This window comes from Chlorocebus sabaeus, chromosome 25 (assembly GCF_047675955.1).
Source record: "Chlorocebus sabaeus isolate Y175 chromosome 25, mChlSab1.0.hap1, whole genome shotgun sequence".
In the NCBI taxonomy this organism is placed as follows: Eukaryota; Metazoa; Chordata; class Mammalia; order Primates; family Cercopithecidae; genus Chlorocebus; species Chlorocebus sabaeus.
The window spans coordinates 21,390,504-21,408,886 of record NC_132928.1 but is presented as its reverse complement, the minus strand read 5'-3'; the positions used below and the strand labels follow the sequence as shown (position 1 = coordinate 21,408,886).

At 47.2% G+C, this 18,383-nt stretch overlaps 1 protein-coding gene across 1 annotated transcript in view; it reads right to left on the bottom strand.

Moving 5' to 3' along the window:
• The window catches only part of PLXNA2 (plexin A2), a 222,350-nt gene that overhangs the window by 80,555 nt on the left and 123,412 nt on the right, over nucleotides 1-18,383 (bottom strand). Inside the window, exon 5 of the mRNA XM_007988604.3 lies at nucleotides 853-953. Within this exon, the coding sequence (XP_007986795.2) occupies nucleotides 853-953 (101 nt within the window). The remainder of the gene's footprint in view (nucleotides 1-852; nucleotides 954-18,383) is intronic.

Genomic DNA, 18,383 nt, shown 5'->3' with positions numbered 1-18,383 from the left:
TTCATGGAGATGCTTTGCTGGCTGGCACAGAGCCCTGGAGTTTCCAACTCCATTGGGCAACAGAATTCCTAGCCAGCTCCTGTCTTTCGGGGTTTTCACCCTTTCTCTTCCCCTGGGGCTCTTCAAATTAGGAAGTTTAAGTGTGATTTAGCATTTATATTCAGTTCGTATTCAATGGCAGATGATGAAGCCAGTTGAAGTGAGATGCAAACTTCTTGGAATCATGAAATAATGAGGCCAGAAGGGTCCTCCCAAGGGTACAGGGTCCATGATAATTATTCTGATTTGTGTAGCCTCTTCTGGGCTTCCTTATTACCAAAGCATTTATTACTTCATTTAGTCTTCACAATTCACCTGTGAAACAGGCATTTTTCCTAAACAGCAATGGAGAAACAGAGGCCTGGAGTTGTCAGAGGACCCATCCAGGGTCACACAGCAGCTAGCTGGAGTCTAAGCTTCCCAATGCCAGTGCACCAGCATCTGCCCACTCTTGGCACAGAGGGGCACCTATTTCAGGCTACACTGAGGAGGTTTTGGGGAAACCTAAAGACTACAGTTTCCCTTGTGAGTTCTTTCAAAGACACAAGGATATAAGCAGCTCACTTCAGAGCAGCTGAAGGGCTGAATTTGGAAGTAAAATGAAAGAAGAGAGGCAAAGGCTCTGCACTTAGAAAGAAGGCCCACTCATGGCCTCTTTGCCTCTTCCCGTTCTCAACACTGAAGCCACGATTAGAATCACTGCTCTGAAGAGGACAATTCTTCTCTCTGCAAAATGCTGTCATTATCCCATCATTCCAGGAAAGCCCAGGTCTTCTGCAGGCCAAACCCTTTTCCAGGATACCCCAAACTTACATGTTGTGCAGGGCACACCAGCCACAGTGAGGGTCCCCAGAGCTCAGGCACTCCCCACAAGTCGTATACTGCTCACATGACTCCACGGGGACCCTGGTGACCTGGCAGAGAGAGGAAAGAGGGCATGGTGAGGTTAGGCTGTGACGACTAGCAGGTGTGTGTCACAGAGTCCTGCGTCTATTCACACTTGCACTGTCAACTCCCCTAAAGAGGTGACACTGGACAGCAGGCCATGGCCTCAATGTCCCCAATCTCTTTACCTGCATAAGGCAGGTAGGCTAAGCCGAATGTATCTCTGAGTTGCAGGCCTAAGACTTCTTGTCTTTGCCAGAGGTAGCAGCAAAGGCTCCCTCTATTTCTGCCTGCCACTAGCATCCTCCCGAGAGCTGGGCAAACCAGCGGCAAGTACTCAAAATGGTTAACTCTGTTGAAAGGCTATTGAGTGGCACAAACTCATCTCTGAAGAGCTTTCAGCTGGGCTTGGGCTGAGACATCCTGCCTACACAGAAAACATTCAAAAAGGGAAAGGAGAAACTTTTCCCATCAAATAATATTCATAGTATGGCACAGACTCTTTACAGCCAACCAAATATGCCACCTGGATCCAATTATCCCATTCTCTGATGTCTGCATTCAGTTTCTCTAGTAAATCTCCTATCCTTTGAAAAGTCTGGCTAAATGGGAACATCCACAGAAAAGAGCTGCCTGATTCTGTCTTGCCTGGAAAGTGGGAATTTGCAGATCAAGATCCTATCCCCGCAGAGAGTGCAGCCCGTGCACACTCCTCCTGGTCTTCTGCTGGGGCCCTGCAGGGACTTGAGCTGGGCCTGTCTGGATATTACTCACCCCCACCTGCACAGCAGTGGTGACAATAAAGACCAGGCAAGGGGGGTCAGAGGACTGAAGTGTTCCAGTTGATACGTCCTAGGTATCTGTTGCTGGCTGGGGCAGGAGGCTGCTGGGCTGCAAAAACATTTGCTGGGCTGGGAATGGGTTCTTATTTGTTAGGGCATAGAGGTCCCCCACCTACCAGATGTGTAAAAAGTAAAAACATAACCTGTGGTTCAGCAGCACAGTGTTCTGCCTCTGGCATGGCGACAAAGGATATGATGGAGACAACTTCACGCCATCCTCCTGAGAGGTTCAGGACGGATCCTAACACTATTCACTCAGCAAATGTTTATCAGACGTCAACGCTGTGGAGCTCTGGTGCTAAGCAATAGGGAAACGATAGTGAACAGCACACAGATTCTGCCCTCCCAGAACCCTACGGTCCAGTGGGAGTTGTTAATTGCAAACAGAGACTTGCTCTACATTGTGCTGAGTTTTTGTTGTGTGGGATTGCTGTGAATGCTGAAGGTTTGGGGAACTTAGAGAAGAGGTGACCAGTGGGGTAGGGGTGCCTTGAATGGTAAGAGAGGGGGTCAGATGCAGAGACCTGGAAAGACATGCCAAGCTGAAGGATTGTGATGAGCAAAAGCAATCACGGACAAGTTCAGTATAAACTTAAGTGTAGGATGTAGAGTGGGTGGGAGGGGAGAGAGATGAGCCTGCCTTTCCTCTCTTGGGTGTTCCCACCCATCCTTCCTACATCATCACACTTAACATTCCATACTACGAGGCTTTTCTGTAAGTCAGTGACATGATCAGCTTTAAACATCTCTAACCTCCCTTTAATAATACAAACATGAAATGCAGGGAGATGAGTATAAAATCTTGCAATTCAGCTTTAAAAAAAAACCTGGTACTGTAAGCGTAAGATGGGGGATAACTGATTTGAAATAGTTCAAGTGTAATAGACCTGAGGGTTTGAGTTGACTCAGAGTCAACTCAACTCGAAGTCTGATATGACCTGACAGGGTGATGTGATAATGAAAGAAGCTAATTTGACCATGGGCTGCATAAATAGACACACAGCATAAGGGTTGAGAGAAGCCACCCCACACTGGGGAGTTCGGAGTTCAGGTCTCCACAATCTGCCCTAGAAGGGGCATTGCTCAACCAGAGATCCTTCCCGGAGGGTGGCCAGGATGGGGTGGGACAGAGAAGTGGTGTCTGAGGTAGAGCAGATGAACCAGGGATATTTATTTAGTCCATTGAAGAGTCTCAAGGTAGTCATGTAGGCTGTTTTCCAGTGTTCGAAGGGGAGCAGTATGGCTGCAGTAGGACTCATGGGTGAAAAGCTCAGAAAAGCTCAACATCATGCAACCGCCTGGCTTTCCAAAGGAACGCCTATCACAGGGATGCATAAGCAGTCAACATGACATTCATCCCAAAGGCTGGAAGAAAGGATTTCTGCCCTCGGAGGAAGGCTACATTAGTCCCTGCGAATTCTGACATTCCAGCTTTCTATTTCCCACAATTTCCCTAACTCCTCCTTGAGACTGTTGATGATTTTTGTCCTGTACAATCTTACAGTTAAAAGATAACATGCAGCCACCACCACCACCAATTGATTTCACACCGCCTTAAAGAACAACCCTTGAACCCTGCCTCATGGCCCACAATGCCTACAAGAAACACCTTTCAGACAGGTATCTGCAGGAGATCTTCTAATGTGCCTCTCCTGAGCCTGGTGACTATCAGCCCTCTGGGATATCAGAGACCCAGGGTGCCTGGGAGGCTTCCGCTGGCCCCCTCCAAACCACTCTCTGAGGCCTGAGAGAGGCGGTCCAGTGCCTAGTGTCCTTTTCTTGGGTTTCGGGCTCCTTGTGAGTGATGTCTGCATCTGGCTGCAAATTAAAACAACTGTCTGCATTGCATTCGGCCCGTCTGTCAAAACACAGCCCAGCCCTCAGCAGCTGGGAAAAGGGGCCCTGAATGGGAGCAGTGTCTCCAGCAACAAAGCTCACTTTCACGCCAAGTGCCACGGAGATAGTGAAACCCTGTTCTTCTCCAAACACGAAACCAATAGCACAACTATTTTTCCTGTTTCCTGGGCCCTCCTGGTGATTTTTTTTTTTTTTTTTTTAAATGCACTGAGTTGAAGAGCAAAGTGAAACAGGAAACTTAGTTGGCGGGGGTGGGGGCGGTTGGTCTAAAACTTGAATTACTCTCTCCTCTAAGATGTAATAGCCACACACAAACCAGAGGAAAGAAATGTCACAGTGACCGGGAGGAGACCCTCAAAGTCAGATGTTCCCAGGAGCCTTCTCTGTCTCTTATATTCATGTGCTTCTATATTCATTTGTCAGCCAATATTAATTGATCATGTCCTCTATCCAGGCCAGTGCTAGGCACTTCAGAATAAAAACAACAACAGCATTAAAACACAACTAGCACCTTCAAGTTGCAAACAGGCTAGCAATAAAAAGAAGAAAGCGATACATGTTCTAAGAAAAGTATTCAAAGAGGGCTGAGGGAATTCAGAGCAAGGAGAAAACACTGCCTGCATCTGTGCTGCCCAATACAATAGCCACTAGCTTCATGTGGCTATTGAGTTTGAAATGTAGCTAGGACAAATTAAGATGTGCTGTAAGTCTACAATACACACTGGATTTGGAAGATTTACTGAGGAAAAGAAAGAAGGGAAAAATTACATCAATAATTTTTTATTGACGTGTTAGATATTTTGCCTATCTTGAGTTAAATGTCTTAATAATTTCACCTGTTCTTCTTCCTTTTTGAAATGTGGCTGCTAGAAAAGTTAACATTACACATGTAGTTCATGCCTGTGGTTAGAACTTTATTTCTATCTGACAGTGCTGCCCTAAATGGAGTATACACAGTTTGTGTCTGGGCCTTAAAAAGTGAAGAATATTTAGCCAGATGAAGAGCATTCCAGGTGGAAAGAACCAAATAAGCAGACATTGGAAAGCACCTTCAGACACCTTTGGTGAGGGCAAGGGAGGGATGGTTCAGGTCTGGATATGTGGGTCTGGGTGACCATGTGAAGAACTGCAAAGAACACAGAGCTGGAATATGTAATGCCTCCGAGCCTTCTAGTCTTGGCCAAAACAACGTCCTCCATGAGGCAGGCCTGGGGCTCTCAAGGAGCAATGGCCCTCAGTGTATGGTTCTCAAACCAGCACCATTGGTGTCACCTGTGACATTACTGAACATGAAAATCCAGGGTCCACTAAATCAAAAACACTGGGGAAGGGGCCCAGGAAATGGGTCTTAACAACTCTCCAGCCGATTCTTACGCAGGTCAACCACTGATATACATGACTCCAGCTCCCCGAGTGGGTCTTTTTACATGTTAGGTCCTGGGGCCAGGAAGAAACAGAATATCACTCGTCCTTGGGGCTATGGGAGGAATTAGAGGGATTTTAGGGGTGTAGGGGAAGGCAACAGTACTCTGGGGACTACTTTATGCCCAGTGAGAAATTGTTTCTAATCATTCTGCGACTATGAAGTCCATAAAGGACCAAGTTCAAACCTCTGCAGTCAGGAGCCACTTCACTGTGCACCCCAGTGGCGTCCAGCACTTGCTCTAGGGCTGGGTGGGGTGGGGAGGGAGATGTCTTCAGAAGCTCAAGAAGGAAAGGGAGCTTTCTCCTGGAGAGTGTCCACCATGTCGAGCGCCCTCTATTGGGGCTGACTCAGAGTTTAATGGGACACTCTATGACACTTTAATTAGCATTTGTTTATTATTATTGCATTTTAATTATGCCTGAGGCTCCCTGAACCCCTCCACTCTGAGTGCTGGGATCTGGGGGTGGCTGGGCTGGTGGATGAGTGTGACGATATAATTATACAATGGGAGGGTGCCCTTCTCCTGTTCCCCTATGGCCTTCTCACCGGGACCCGTGGTACTGCTTCAAACCGGATTCCACCCTCATGCTCGACATTCTTTTCTGCTTGATCTTATGGCTTGTAATTATGCCTTTGATGAATATAACTGTTCTATTAAGTCATTTACTTAAGAAATACTCTTAATTAAAGGTGACTCACACTGTGTTCTTGGCTCTCCTGGTCCCGGCGCCCCACGTCTCTGGTGCCTTCCTTGGCCTGATTCAGCGGGGCTGAAGATACATGTGGGAAGGACTTGGCAGGGGGTGCAGAGTGTGGGGCAGTTTTCTTTCCCCGACCAACTTTCTTAATTCAGCACACGAGTAGCCCACAGAGTGTCAGGCCTAGTACAGCCAGACACATTATCAGATAATTAGAGGCAGTGGGGACAAGACACTGAGAGAAGCCGCTGGACCCAGGCTTTTTCCTGAAGGCCTCAAAAAGCATGGCAGACGTGTAGTGTTTGGACCATCCAAGGTAAGGCCAGGAAATCCTCAGAGGCCCTGAGAGTGAGTCATCCTGGACAGAGCCCCTGGGCAGTTACTCCCATCAGGAGCAAGACAACACATCACCCTTTCCACAGAGGAGTTTCCCAATGGTAGGCATAAGAACAAGCGCCCTTTGCCAAGTGAGCTCGGGAACAGAGAATCAATGCTGCACCTCTGCCACCCTCTATGGACACCTGGAAGGACCCACACGGTTCTGAGCACTTATATGGCTCTTATGGAGAAACGCCTGAGGTGAAAGCAGAAAACCTCACATGATTCTGACAGTGGATCATGCCAGAGGCCCATTTAGTCCTTAAACATCTACTGAGCACTTACATTGTGCTCAACCCTCTGTTAGGCATCAGGGCTACATTCTCTCCCCTGTTGGAGACCATGGTTCAGTTGAGAACAAAACCAAGGAAACAGATAATCTCAATATGGTGGGACAGATGCCACAATAGAAGTAGAACCAGGACCGTCATGGCTCAGAGGACAGAGAGTGGCAGCTCGCCTCAGGGGGCTCTGCAAGAGCACTCAGTGTTCGAGCGACCTGCAGGATTCCTTTGCAGTCATGCAAGAGAGACACAGAGGGATGAAAGGAACAAGGGAAAATTGTTCCCCAGGCTGGTGGGCCCCTCCAAGATTGAGAATTTAATCCCCTTCTTCCCTGGAATCTGCTTTTGCCCCTGCCAGATGGTACACCTGTCCTCACACGTGTCCCCTGCTCCTGACACAAGGGAAGAAACAGAGGCCTTCTCAGTGGCTGGGAGCCAGGTGGCAGGGGTGGGAGGTGGCACAGATGCCTGAATGGAGCACCATTTGGCCTCATCAACAGCCTCCTGGTCCCCAGGGCTCAGGGCAGAGCACACAGCAGCTGAAGCTGATGGAGCTGGCTCCCTGGGCCTCTCTCCTTTCCTTTGTACCTCCTCTTGGTGGTCCCTCCCTGCAGGCCCACCCCTTCACCCCTTCAGGTTTGTAGGGTCTCAGAGCCACTTTCTTCTTTTTTTCCCCAATCCAAACCTGTTTTCAAGAAAAGATCTGACACTCATTTACACACATAGCTGATGGTGGATTGAAGAGAGACCCCCGCTGGGGCTGCTATATGGACAGAGATCAATAACGCAGTCACAGCAATCCTGGCAGAGGGTTTTGGCATTTTCGAAATGCTTTCACACACATTATCTCATTTGATCTGCGCAACTCCCCAGAGAGGAAGAGAGGACAGGTATTTTTATGTGTTATGATTTCCACCGGATCCACCAGGAAATTAAGGTCCCCGAAGGGCACTTAAGTCCTCACTTGCAGTGAGTGGCAAAGTGGCCAAGTGGAGGAGAACCCTCCATGGCCCATGAACCCTCCACGGCTCTTCTCAGATATACTACAAGGGCTCTTTCTGAGGGATGAGGAGGGAGAAGGTGGCCCAGGAGTCCATTGTGAGATCCGAGGCAAGAGCAGAGCAGGGATCAGGAGGCTTGAAGCAACCTGAGGGCAGGTGAGGCTTCTGCTTCTCTTCACCCTACAGCTCCTAGTACCCAGTAGCTGTTAACTGATGGAATAAATGGGTGGGTGGAGTTTTTCTTCTTCACAGGCTTGCACCAAATCTTGTAAGCCCTTCTGTAAATGGGTGCAATTAACATGGAGATGTTGATTTTCTGTGGGTTTTCTGCCTGGCAGCCTAGTGTGCTATCCTTCCCTTGACACTCATTCAGAGTCCTCACAGGGAGAGAAATGTGGGCCAAGGTTTGGGGAGGTCTAACCCTGCCCCTGACCCTGACCTGATTCTCTCAGGCATAGAAGCCAAGGTAGACCCTCTGGGGAAAATCCAGGCCCCCTCCCTCCTGACATGCCTCTTCCTCCATCCCCTTTGGCTCAGCAAGTCTCCAGTGAAAAATTCCCACACCTCTTTCTATCCTTCAGCAGGAAACAGCTGATGTCTACTGGATGCCTGAAGCAACACCTTAATCTCAATCTCCCCTGCTAGGAGCAGGTGAGGGGGGCAGCAAGGAAATCATGTCCTTTTGGATCTGCTGCCTAAGGTTCTGGGGGAAGTGATGGGCACTGAGGTCTCCTGACAGCTGGCAGGCTCCTGGCTGGCCCCACCTTACCCTGAGCTGGGCAGTGGACCGAGCTTGTTGAATGGATTGAAGCAGCAGGAACAATAATAACAACAGCTGCATGTATCCAGTATTTACTGCATGCCAGGCATGTCACACAGATTACCTCATTTAATCCTTACACCAACCTTTCCAGGGAGGTATTCTTACTCCCATTTTACCTATCAGAAAACTAAGTCTCAAGTAACTCATGGAAGGTCATATACTTTGTAGGGTAACATAAACAAAATTGGAGTCTAAATTTGTCTAATTCCCACACGGATGCAGCGGGTTCCAGACAGACAGAGGCAAAGACTACAGAGGGAAGGCCCATTCTCCTGGAGCTGCCCCGAAAGCAGCCACTTGGGCTATCCTTCTTCCTAGAAAGAACATCTTTCTGCTTCCTAGGCAAGCTGCTGGATGCTGCAATTATGTTCACCCGCCTGACCACTGCAAGTCTCTTAGCTCATTTTACTCCCCTCTGTTTTCTAACAATGATTCAGCTGGGTGAATCAGGAGCCAGACAGCAAGAGAGGTGATACCAGAAGGCGAAGAGGGACATAGATTGGGGAGGGTGAAAGATTCCCTACTGGATTTTTTTTTTAAGTGAAAAAGTCTTGTTCTGTCACCCAGGCAGGAGTACAGTGGTGGATTCACAGTTCACTGCAGTCTCTACCTCCCCGGCTCAACGGATTCTCTTGCCTCAGCCCTCCTGAGTAGCTAGGGCTACAGGTGTGTGCCACCACACGTGGCTAATTAATTTTTTTTTTTTTTTTTTTTTTTGGAGAGACAGAGTCTCCCTATGTTCCCCAGGCTAATCACAAACTCCTGGGCTCAAAGGCTCTCCTGCCTCTTCCTCTTAAAATGTTGGAATTACAGGCATGAGTCATTACACCCGGCTGGACTTCTTTTTTTAAGCCTACTAGGACCAGAACAATAAGGGAAGAGGCTGTGAGCAGGCTCCACATTTTCCATCTGAGGCTCCTACAAAATGTCACGGAGCCCTCTGTTAGCACAGCTTGGGTAGTGGCCACAGGAGAGTTTTCTCTCCCGGTCTTGCCAGTGATCAGCTGTGTGGCCATGAGCACTCCGGTTATGCTTCAAGTCCTCATTTCCTTATTTTGAAATAAAGACAATACCAGTCCCACCATTCTCTGGGGCTCATCAGGAAGCAGAACACCTCCGAGCCCACACTTTCAGCTTAGGTTTTTCCTATGAATCAGCTTCACAGTAATTAATGTGAAGAACTCATTATTGTTTGTTCTCAGTGTTAGATCCATTTCTTTAAAAATCAATAGTCATGCATCCAGATCCCCTTAAATTCTCATAAAGTAAATACCAACCTTGCCTCCTGCCTGTCCTCTGGGCTGTGAAAGTCACGTGATCAACATCATTAAGAAAAATGAGGCACAAGAACCCCAGAAAATCAGCTGGAGTTTCCGGAGACTGTGATTGCAACTAAAGCAACACACAACCTTCTGACCAGAAGCTGACCCCGGGGCTGTCTCCTAAGAACTCCTGACTATCTGGAGACCTGAGGGCGGAGTGCAGTTCAAAGAGAAAATCTATTTTTAATGACTTGGGGGAGAAGAGTAGAGTGGTTGAGTAATTCAGAGTAATTAAACCTATCTATCACTCAGAGAGAGGAGTCCAAAGTTGGTTGAACTTTTCAATGACTTTTTTTTTTCTCCTCATTCATAAAAACTCAGTAGAGGTCCTGCAGGAGTCAAAGGGGAGAGAACAATACGAAAAGAAACTTCTGGCCCCATACAGTGGAATTAAACCCTTGGATGAGTGCTGGGGCAATGACTGTTCCTGAAACCTGTTTTCAGGTAGAGGCCATGTTTTGTACTGGTTTTGCACTTTGAAAGGGACAACCCTCGGTTTCAAATCCAGCTTCTATGCTTATCAGCCATATGACACTAAGTAAGATGTTGGACTTTCTTGAGCTTTAGTTTCCTTCTCTGTAAAATGGTGACAACATTGATATCAATTTCACAAGGTTGTTCTGAGGCTTACATGATGTCTGTACATACAGACTTGCACACAGCTGGTGCTCAATAGTGGTAGTTACCATGCTTAGTTTCTAGATGCAGACCCCACTGAAGGTGGCAGTGTTTGCATGGAAAAGCTGCAGAGGGCCCTGGCTTTGCGCTTCTATGATGGGTGACCTTACACAAGCCACCAAGCCTCTTTGAGCTGAGACTGCTTATCTATGACATGGGGAGAATTATGTCTGCCCTTTGCATGAAGAGCCATCCAGCCCCTGGAACTGCCATCTTTATTAAATAATCTAAATGTTGGAAGTGTGCTGAAACTCAGGATCCTTGGCTGAAAGAAGTCAAATTAAGCTTAGCTTGCTAAGGATAAAGGTAAAACTTGGGCAAGGTAAAACTACAAAGAGGGTAGAAAATCTTATTGGCAAGGCAGATATTCTAAACACCACACCATATTTTATCAGAGAAGACTCCATGCCAGAAATACTAGGGAGGTAGAAGTAGAACACTTTCTAGGAAGTTCTGGCTTTTGGAAGGACCTACAAAAAAACAGAGATGCTGATACTATGTTGTCTCCATGACAACAGTGGACTTATTCAGTTAGAAAAAGCAGCTGGGATAGGAAATGGGAGATGAGGAGGATTTGGGAACTGGGGCCTAAGAAATAACTAAAACAGACCTCTCATCTGGGGACCAGATGCCCGGGATTAGCCAGGTCCTACAAAGCTCCTTATAGAGCCCACATTGACTGCCCTAACCCAGGAGGGAGAAAGGTGATGATGGCATGGGGTGGGGTGACAAGGCAGGGATGCCCCTTACCCATTCATTCCTACTCATTCATTCCACAATGGTTGTTTGCCCAGACATTGTTCCAGTGAGGCCCCTGGACACACAGAGCCTGAGTCTAGCCTTACCACAGAGCTTGACTTCATCCAAGAACCGGGCATCTGCCTAACAGGCCCCCACCTCAGAGCTTTGCCCATTTGATTTCTACTTCCCCTGCCTTCCAGTCTCTAAGAGAGCATGAAAGAAGGGGTTTGGAACTCCAGTTAATCCCAAATGCTCTCTCTCTCTCTTTTTTTTTTTTTTTTTTTTTTTTTTTTTTTTTTTTTTTGAGATGCGGTTTTGCTCTCTTGCCCAGTCTGGAGTGCAGTGGTATGATCTTGGCTCACTGCAGCCTCAGGCTCCCAGGTTCATGCAGTCCTCCCACCTCAGCCTCCTGAGTAGCTGAGACTAGAGGCATGTCATGTGCCACCACGCCTGGCTAATTGTTTAAATTTTTTTATAGAGATGGGGTCTTGCCATGTGGCTCAGGCTGGTCTTGAATCCCTAGGCTCAAGCGATCTGCCCGTCAGAGTCTCTCAAAGTGTTGGAATTACAGGTGTGAGCCACTGTGCCCAGCCCCAAATGCATTTTTAAATCTAAAGTGCCTATGGCCTTTTTAAGCATAGAAGGTGAGGTTTAGAGTGGAAATCATCAGGGGAAGGAGCCCAAGAAGCTGGTCAGACAGCTGGGGTAAGAGCATCTTTGCTGTTGTTGAATAGAAGGTCGAAGCCACCTTTAGAGTTGTCTGAGATGAGGATTCAGAATTTATGTTTGGGAGAATCCTTTTATAATAGGGAAAGTGGGGCCTTTAGGACATCACTGCTCCTGAAAGAGACCATAAAAATTAGCTCCCTTTGGCAAAGTCCCTGGCACTGCCTCCCAGCAGAGCTCCAGTTTTTGCCTCTTGGTCCCCAGCAACACTTCCTGCTCTGCTGTTGGCATTTGTGGTTATTGATAATACATGTGGGTTCTTAGGGACTCTTTATTTTCTAATCTTCCATCCTTGACACTTCCCTTAGAATCTGTTTCCCCAGTTATGAAGGAACCCCACGTTGATGTTCCCAGGTCATCTTTACATAGGGAGGACAGTGTCATCAAATGGTATGACATAGAAGCAGACTTGGCGAAGCCTGACTGCTCAAGGCCTTCTTCACTGCACCAGGTCAACAGCTGTGTACACAAGGAAGCAGGGAGCTAGCTCAGCATTATCCATAGGCGCCGGAACTGAGACCAGCCTCTACCTCTCTGCCTGAACTGTTGTATGACTCTGAGTAGGTAAGAAGCCACTGGAACCTCATGCTATAAAACAGAATTTTGGTTTTCAGCAAACACCATGGAATGCATCTTCTCTACTGTCTCTCAGCTTTCCTTTCTAACCATCTGAAACTTGGGCATCTTGTCCTCTCTGACACATCAGACCCCCTGATAGTATTCTCTCTGACTTCTTGGTATGCTTAGTGACTGGTTCCCTTGGGCAGAACTATAGAGAATTGTCTTGTCCATCACAGCTTCCTAGGATGCAGTGAGTGAGTAGATGAGTGTGTGTATATGTGTGTGAAAGAGAGAGAGAGTGAGAGAGGGAAGGAGGGATAGAGGGAGGGGGAGAGGGAGGGGGAGGGAGATGGAGGATAAGAATATGTGTTAAATTTCTGCCTAAGTCTCCTATACTTACATTGGAACATTTTAATTTCCGTTCTGTATAGAGTTCATTTATTCTTTCCTGCCATTCATGCATTCAACCCTGGCAAGGTGGTGATATGAGAGGCAGGAAAGCTCCTAGGCTTTGCTGGATTCCATGCCTCTGTGTTGCTCTGGGAAGCTTTATAGCCTGGTCAATTGGACCAAGACCATTCCATGGAGGCAGCAATGGCCACATGGCCTCAGTGCTTTGTACCCAGGGGTTAGTCAGTGTGGGTTGATTGGCGTGGTCTTGTGAATTTGCATTCTGGTATATTCGATTTATCACCAAGTAGACCTGAATGTGGTTGAAATACATCTGGCACATATACTTTGTGCATTTGTTTGTTTATTCATTCATTTACTCAATCATTAGTCTATCCACTATGAGTTCATCCATCCATCCATTCATCCATCCATCCATCCACCCACCAGACTAGCTATATATATAAGTTATATAAAACTTGTCTGCAGCTAAAGAAGAAACTGAGGCACACAGAGTCTCAGTGAAGTTGTTTAAAGTCATGTGATCAGTAAGTTGTACAGCTGGGACTCACACTCAGGCAGGCTGGCTACAGAGCCCATGTTCTCTACTTTGACACCATACTGCCTCCAAGACATGAAGGATGCCATGGGTTAGAAAATGCTGAGTCCTGTGCCTTGCTGATAGCTGATACTTATTATTAATAAATATGTATTAAACACCTAAAATATAGTCTGTGTAGACATTAAGTTCACAGAATGAACAGATATGACCTTGATCCCAAAGTACTCATAGTGTTGTCAGGAAGACAGACAAACTTCCCAAACTATAATGAAATATTGGCAATATGATTGAGACATGGTAAAAGCTATTGGAGCAAAAGGGAAGTACAAATCAGGGAAGGCTTTCAAGAGCAGTGTTTTGTACCGATAATTTCAGCTAAAGAAACACAACAATGAAAATAAAATCCAAAAACAACAAGAAAACTCTGCCTATCTCATGAAGTTTATAGTCCAAACACCTCAGTGTGACATTTCAGCCTTCTAAATTCTGCTCCTCACCCAGGCTGACGTTTCCACTCCCGACCCCTTTGGTCAATGTCAACTGCCAGCCTGGCCTTCCCTCATGCTTTGTGCAGTCCTGCCTCCATGCCTCTGCTCATACATTCCCACTAATCCAAATGTGCTCCCTTCTCCTGCTCATGTGCAAACCCCTGGGCCCTCCCTCCTCCAGGAAGCCTTCCTTGATCAACCTTTGTTACTTCTCTCTCTGAACTGAGAATCTGGCTACCTGCCCAATTGGCATGACTCTAATGCACTTTTTATACTCTTCTTAGGTAGGTATCTTTTTAGATTACTTATAGGGCTCTGCTTTTTATTTCTTCTTATAAGATATCTCTGTATGCTCCCACTTCAGTTTCTTGTACAAAATAGGTCTATAAATACCTGCTGAGAAGCTAATTATACTTGCCCAATGATCCAGGTTTTATTTTAAGCTCCTTAATCAAATGCACTATGCTAAGGTTCTCTAGGTGTGGTTGAGGCCCCCTGGTATTCTGCGAGGATCCATTAGGTGACTTGAGGGCTTTTAAAATTTTTTAATAGTCAATGTTTATAACACAGCAGAGGCTTTTGGTGTCATGGAAAGGACATAGCTGTTAAGGTCAGAAGAACGTGGCTCAGCCTCACCACATACTCAACTGTACCAGGCAAGTCCCTTAACCTCTCTGGGCCTCAGTTTTCACATTTGTTAAATATTACTGGATGTTAAAATTAAGGCATCCATGAAGACACCATGATATAATAATGCTGTGTTCTAAGGTAAAGTGGGAGACTGCCATACAATTTTTCAGAGTAGATTATCAAGATCCAAGTTCATGATTCTTCTGCCTCTGACCCTGGGTCCCTGACCCAGATGAATGCAGCAAAATGGATGAAAGGGGCCAGGCGCAGTGGCTCATGCCTGTAATCTCAGAACTTTGGGAGGCCGAGCTGGGCAGGATCATTTGAGGTCAGGAGTTCGAGACCAGCCTGGCAAATATGGTGAAACCCTGTTTCTACAAAAACACAAAAATTAGCCGGGCATGGTGGTGCGCAACTGTGGTCTCAGCTACTCAGGAGGCTGAGGCAGGATAATAGCTTGAACCTGGGAGGTGGAGGTTGCAGTGAGCTGGGATCACACTACTGCACTCCAGCCTGGGTGACAGAGCAAGACTCTGTGTCAAATAAAAAAGGGTTGAAGGAATAAAAAAGAAGAGATTGTGTGAGTTTTTTGGAGGGAGCCCTTGGAAGGCTGAAACCTAACCACCCTTCAACAGGACCACCTGGAAGTGGATAGGAAGATGCAGGAGGAAACCCAGAAGGTAGGCTGCTAAGCCCACAGGAGGCAGAGCGAAGCAGCAACTTGGGAGGTCACTGCTCCCACCCCACCCCCACAACGGTGGCAGGCTAAGGATGGGCAAGTACTTCCCTTGCAGCAGACGTGAACACCTTAGGAGGGAGGGCTGGCCTGGAGCATTTTATAACTCGTCCAAAAGACCCCCTGGAGGTGGTGCTGGGACCCCACTGTGAACATCTGTATGGAAAGAACTGGAAAATCAGAGCCCAGAGGACAGCGTCCGGTCAAGAGAAAGCACCACCCACTTGATGAGAGCTGCAGCCATGGAATGGTTCAGGAGGGGGTAGTTTTGAAGGCCCAGGAAGAACCCAGCCCTGTAAGAGTCAGAAATATCCACCAGGCCTGAAAACAGAGGCTATCTGCTGCCAATTCCAGTTCATGTGAGAAAGAACCCCTCTGACCCCTCTCCTTTCTACAAAGTGGATCCACTTAAGGGAAAGCAAACGGGAAAGGGAGAGAGAGAAGTAACTGGAGACCGTGCAGCAGGCTTAGGCAAGGGGAGGAAAATAATCTGCACGTCAGTCCACAGTTTAAGTCTGGTCTGGAACTGGACATTATCATTCCGATTTGAGGCTGTGTTTGAGACTGGAGTGACAAAAGGGTTTTCATTATCTACAAGTATGCAGAGAAGCTATGCCACCTGCCTGAGATCCAGGCAAAACTTTACTCATGATAAACATCTTGAAGAGACAGTGGGAGACAGCAGAAAGCTGCCTTGTGATGGTATCTCCCAGCACATGGGTTGGGCGCGATGATGTTAAGGACAGCTGTTCCTCACTAGCATATTGTCATGAGGGTCACAAAAAGTGACAGTTTCAGCACCACATTGTTCACTATCAGGCTGATTGGGTACAGATGGATAACTTACTGATAAAATTGTTTAAAAAAAGAAAACTGCGGACACCAACCCTCAGATGGTTCAGCAGACCATTTTTCCTGAAATCCTGGTGTCCTTCCAGGGAGTGACTAGGTCAGGCAGTCCCTTTTGCAACAAAAGTGGCCAGAAGAATTTGAGAACAGCCACACAGGGAAGCCCCTTGACCCACTGGCCACCCTCTTCCAGGAGATGCAAGTGTGATGGTTAAATGTGACAACTGAAGCTGGTCTGCTGAAGATAAGGCTGCAGTCAGGAACTGGCTCTGGGTTAGTAGCCCTCTCTGGGTGCTTCTGCCTCCCCCACCCCAGGGTCTTGTCCTGCCTGGGCAATCAATGGGGATTAGCACTTTGCAGCCTCCCCTCACCTGGAGGTTAGTGTGGGGACTGTGCAAATCTACCTTCCTCACAGCTTTCTATTCCTGACCTCCCTATATGGCTGCCTCAAATGTAACCAATGTCATCGAGCTTCTGGGGGTCACAGGAGTGGGAGGAACTTGGGGGAGATAGAAGAGAGACAAAGATATATATATATATTTTTCTTTTTTTTAAACAGGTGCTTAGGAAATTAATTGGAGCAAATAATCACTGAGTTGTCTGAGTCTCTATTTTATTTGGTGCATGCCGGGTCTGGTGAAAAAAAGCGGAATTTTAAATAATTTTGGAGTTATAACTGATGTAATTAGGTGCTCAGTGAACACTTAGCATCGAGCTGTGCTTATTAAAATTACTGTTTTAATCAGAACATTGCCGGAGAATCATTAATAATACAATGGCTTGATTCCCTGGAACTCTAATTAGACCTGGACTTTTAACCACCTGAGCGTAATCTGGCTCCGTCTGGATACGCACCGCGGGTGATGCATTATCATTCCAGGGCATGTGGGGATGGGGCATCAATACTGCTATTTAGTGACTGCCTGAATGCTTTTTTTCTTTAGAGCAGGAGAGTGTGCTGAGGCGGCACAGGAGTATGAGGCTGAAAGGTGAAAGTGGAGGAGGTCAGCCAGGGGCTCAGGATTGGAGGTCTCCAGGAAGAAGTGGCAGGAGATACATTCCCTGATGCCACTGGCCAGGCATGCCATATACATTGTTGTCTAGGAGAGTGACAAAGCCACCATATCACAGACCCAGCAAAAGGTCTCCGGATGCTCTGTCCGCAAACAGGCCTGTCCCTGATCCAAAGCAAACACACCTTTAGGGAGGGGTGAAGCTCTAGTCCCTCCAAAGCCCCTGAACACAAGAAATCGAATCAATCCTTCACTAAGTGATAAGGAAAGGTGAGTCTGGTGAAGGGCTAGGGCCACTTCTTCCTCTTGCTGTCCAGCACTTTATGTCACCACAGAAAGAGACCATGAGATTGGCTGAGTTTCTCCAGAACTTTCTGTTTTTCTTTATTTTATTTTATTGAGACAGTGTCTTGCTCTGTCACCCAGGCTAGAGTGTAGTGACACAGTCTCAGCTCACTGCAGCCTCCGCCTCCTGCGTTCAAGCAATTCTCTTGCCTCAGCCTCCCAAGCAGCTAGGAATACAAGCATGCACCACCATGCCCGGCTAATTTAATTTTTGTATTTTTAGTGGAGATGAGGTTTCACCATGTTGGCCGGGCTGGTGTCGAACTCCTGATCTCAAGTGATCCACCTGCCTCGGCCTCCCAAAGTGCTGGGATTACAGGCATGAGCCACTGCGCCTGGCCTCTGGAGCTTCCTAATCCTTAGGGACATTTCTTTGGGTAATGAGGTCCAGAACCGGAGGGAGGTGAGTGGATGGATTTGTGTCCCCTGAGATGACTGGCTGAGCTGGCTTTTGGGGACAGGGGTCACTGGCCCAGTTCCTAGCTCTAAGCATGGGGCTTTGATGTCTCTGCACCTTTGGCTGGTGACTCAGTGTGTCAACAATACTGATTTAGCCCCAGCTGGGTGCAGAGTTTTCTGATGGATGTCACAAGGGTGGCCAAAAGCAAAGGAAATGAAAACATGCTCTCTGCCCTCCTAGAGCTTGCTAACTAGTTGGAAGGACATAACAAAGATGTGAAAAAAAGATTTAGGACTCTTAAAAGGCAGATACTGAGATGTGAAAATTAAGCTGGAGCCAGACAAGGGCATGTGGAGTTAAGTGGTGATTAGAGTGGGGTGGGATTCATCAGGGAGTGGGTGAAGCTTTCTGAAGACAGACTGGAGGCCAGACTTCATCTTTGACACACGGGGAGGGGCAGGCAGCACTCTTTGGGTTCTTCATTAAGCATTCCTCTGGTTGCTACTACAGGCCCTGAGACAAGAAGATTGAACTCTCTGAGACTCCCTTTCAGAACTACCACTTGCCAGTGCGGTACTTTGGTGTGATTAGAAAGAAGTGCCCCTTCTAGGTACATGGCTTGGTAAGATGAATAAGGACTTCGTTTCAGCCCCTACTTGCCCCTCAGCCAGGTGCCTTTATGTGGTGCATTTCCTGAGCCATCATTTCA